This window comes from Triticum dicoccoides, chromosome 4B (genome assembly GCF_002162155.2).
Source record: "Triticum dicoccoides isolate Atlit2015 ecotype Zavitan chromosome 4B, WEW_v2.0, whole genome shotgun sequence".
Lineage (NCBI taxonomy): Eukaryota > Viridiplantae > Streptophyta > Magnoliopsida > Poales > Poaceae > Triticum > Triticum dicoccoides.
Window position 1 is genome coordinate 362,085,575 of NC_041387.1, and position 3,605 is coordinate 362,089,179.

Consider the following 3,605-nt stretch of genomic DNA (forward strand, 5'->3'; position numbering starts at 1 on the left):
TCGCTCAGAAAACAGAGGCAACCAACCACGCTTCCAAATTGGCACGATTTCCTCGAAAATTTGGGGAATGAGGCCAGGAAATCGAACAATTCAGAGGAGGTTGAGACGTAACCTGCCGGTAATTGGGCGCGCCGTCGATGTGCGGGGTGAGGCGCTTGTTCTGGCAGCCGGGGAAGTGATCACTTTTGAGGATGGTCTTCTTCCCGAGCACGGAGCCGCCCCTGCTGCTGATGACCTGCTCTCCCACCGCCTGCACGTCGTCCATCTCACCCACCTCCATCCTGTCCTCCACGAATCCTCCTCCTCTGACGGTGGACCGGCTTGTAAGGCACCGACAGGGCGGCGAGGCGCGTGATGCGGATACGGGGTAAGAGGAGGAAGGGAGAACGCGGCGGAGGGAAGAGAAGGACGGGGGCAGAGGAGGCAAGGAGCCAGTAGGCGAGAAGAAGACGATGCGATAGGGGGAGGGGGGACGAACAGAAAAGAGGTCGGGTGGGAAGGCCGGCAGGCTAGGGAGCACGTCTTCGAATCAAAATTCTTCTTCCTATCCATAAACCGTGTAACACCATACATAAGACGCTCTAAATGTGATGGGGGCTGGACTGGATTGATAAAGGATGCAGAGCCTTTTTTTTTTTCAAAGGAAAACGTAGTATTCCATTACTATACCTCACTGGCCATATCGCCAGCAACAACATCTAATACAAACTGTGAAAAGTGGCCAATCCAGGTCTCATAACAGCCACTATCCAAACAGGCTCCCCTCGCAGCTAGCATGTGTGCTGCTTTATTACACACACGGTTACAGTATTCCACACTTACAACATTTAAGCCCACACACATCTGAAACTTTACATCTTTAAATAAAGTTCCTAAAGCTGAAAGATCATAGTTTTTACTTGTGATTGCTTCCTTCAGGATTGTAGAATCTGTTTCAAAAATCACCTGTTGGCAGCCCATTTGTGTAGCAATGATAGTTGCTTGCTGTATGGCCAAAGCTTCAGCATGTAGAGGACTAGAGACATGGTACAGGTTTCCTGCCCCTGCTGCCAGTAAAGTTCCTTGATCATTTCTAATGGCGAAACCCCAACCTCCTGAGTGTGATTTCTCTGTAAAAGCTCCGTCCGTGTTTATCTTGAGAATTTCTTTTGGAGGTGGCTTCCATTTATGTGGTTCTTGCTTGCCTATCCCTTCCTTTTTTGGCTTGCCCTTCATGCACATATTCAAATGATAATCAATTGAAGATGAAATTTCATATATACTTCTTATGGATTCACCATTATTAGCTTTGTTTCTTTCATGCCACCATAACCATAACAGCCAGCAGACTTTTAAACATTCATTTTCACTTAAGATGAAAATATCTTCTAAAACTCTCTTTGGTTCAGGGCACTGAACTAACTTTAGCCTGATGTGTTCAAGTAGGGATGCTCTCCACAGACTTTTAACTTTTTTGCATTTAAAGAAAAGGTGGCCACCATCCTCATCCATTCTATGACAGAGAGGACATCGAGTATCAATAGGAATACCTTTTCCATGAAGTTTCGTGCGCAGGGGGAGGCTATAGGTCGCAATTCTCCATAAGAAATGCAACACTTTGTTTGGTAGCGGGAGTGCCCATAGCTTCTTCCAGTTGAAACTTGAGTTTTCCCCTTCTGCAATAGAAGTTGAAGTTAGTCCTGATAAATATTCTCTACCTGCACTATCTACAGCCACCTTATAAGCCGATTTTACAGAAAAAGCTCCTCTTTATCATAATGCCAAGCTATGAAATCACATGTATCTTCTTGAATCGGTATTCGCAGGATGAGGCTTGTGTCCTCGGCCCAGAAGGTCTGATTCACCAACTGGATGTCCCTTTGATTTGTTATGGGGTTGATCAAATCAGCAACTTTCTCCACGAGTTGATTACCTTTCGGAGTAATGGGCCTCCGTGTCGTCCCTCTAGGTATCCATGGGTCGGTCCAGATTTTGATCGTTTCCCCATTTCCTACTCTCCATATTATTCCCTTTTTCAACAATTGAATTCCTTTCAGTAAGCTTCGCCATGTATAGGAGATACCTGCACATGGAGTAGCCTCAAGCATTGATCATTTGGGAAATATCTAGCAGCCAACACTTGGGAGCATAAGGATTGGGGGTTCTGTAGGATTCTCCATGCCTGTCTAGCCAACATGGCCATGTTAAACAAATGCAGATTTCGAAATCCCAGACCCCCATCTTTTTTCGGTTTTGATAGCTTTTCCCAACTGACCCAATGGATTTTATTTGTTTTGTCCATTTGGCTCCACCAGTATCGTCCAATGAGAGCACTCAAGTCCTCGCAAAAAGTTTTGGTCAGGTCCAAACATGCCATAGCATACACTGGAATTGCCTGTGCTGCTGCTTTGATTAGTATTTCCTTCCCTGCTTTTGACAATAATTTCTCCTTCCATCCTTGTATCTTTTTCCAGACCTTCTCTCGAATATAGTTGAAAATCTTTACTTTTCCCTTCCCAATGTATGTAGGAAGGCCCAAGTATTTTCTGGTTAGGCCCTCTGCATTGATGCCCATGATCCTCTTCATATCGTTTTTCAGACCTTCATCCATATTTTGCTGAAAAATATTGAGGATTTGTCTTTGTTTATCATTTGTCCAGAGCATTGTGTATGTGCTTAGTATCATGTTTACTTCTTGTGCTGCACCCTCGTTAGCCTCCATTAGCAATAGTGAATCATCCGCAAAAAGGAGGTGACTTACACTAGGAGCATTTCTGCAAATTCTTATGCCTTTGAGCCTTCCATTTGCTTCAGCTTCATTCAACATTGCAGAGAAACCTTCAGCACAGATTAAAAAAAGGTATGGGGATAATGGATCTCCTTGGCGTAATCCCCTCTGAGGTACAATTACATCAGTTTTGCCCCTATTTACCTTAATTTGGTATTTGACAGTAGTTATGCACTTCATTACCAGTTGGACCCAATCCCTTCTAAACCCAAACTTTATCATCATGTCTTCGAGAAATTTCCATTCCACTCTGTCATATGCTTTGCTCATATCCAGCTTTAAAGCAGCAACACCTTTTGCACCGGATCTTCTTCTCTTGATAAAATGTGTTAGCTCATAAGCAAGCAAAATGTTATCTGAAATCATGCGGCCAGGTACAAATGCACTTTGGCTTGGAAAGATGATGTCAGGTAAAAGTAGTTTGAGTCTGTTTGTAATTACCTTTGATACCACTTTATATAGAACATTGCAAAGACTTATGGGTCTTAGCTCTTTTACCTTTTCTGGTCTTGTTATTTTGGGGATCAGCACAATCATTGTATTGTTCCAGTCCTCTGGCATTTCTCCTCCATTTAGAACATGTAGTACCTCTCTTGTTACTTCGTTCCCCACGATACTCCAGAATCTTTTGAAAAAAATTGCAGGCATACCGTTCAGAGCCGTTCAGAGCCTTGTTACTTCGTTCCCCACGATACTCCATTCAGAGCCTTTTTCTGAGCAGGCACAGATGAGGTAGTAGGAGGGAAGTGCGTGGTTGCATGGCAGCGGGTATGCAGGCCAAAAGACCTTGGTGGGCTGGGTATCATTGACCTACATAAACAAGGGATTGCCCTCCGGC

General features: G+C 44.2%; 1 protein-coding gene across 4 annotated transcripts in view; it reads right to left on the reverse strand.

Moving 5' to 3' along the window:
- LOC119296160 (paladin-like) overlaps positions 1-518 on the reverse strand; it is a 26,988-nt gene extending 26,470 nt beyond the window's left edge. For all 4 annotated transcript variants that reach the window (XR_005144945.1, XM_037574546.1, XM_037574547.1 and 1 more), the window contains exon 1: positions 113-518. Coding sequence is in view for 3 of the 4 variants with exons in the window: in XM_037574546.1 (XP_037430443.1) it covers positions 113-280 (168 nt within the window). In the remaining variant the exon portion in view is untranslated. The remainder of the gene's footprint in view (positions 1-112) is intronic.
- Positions 519-3,605: the final 3,087 nt, after the last annotated feature.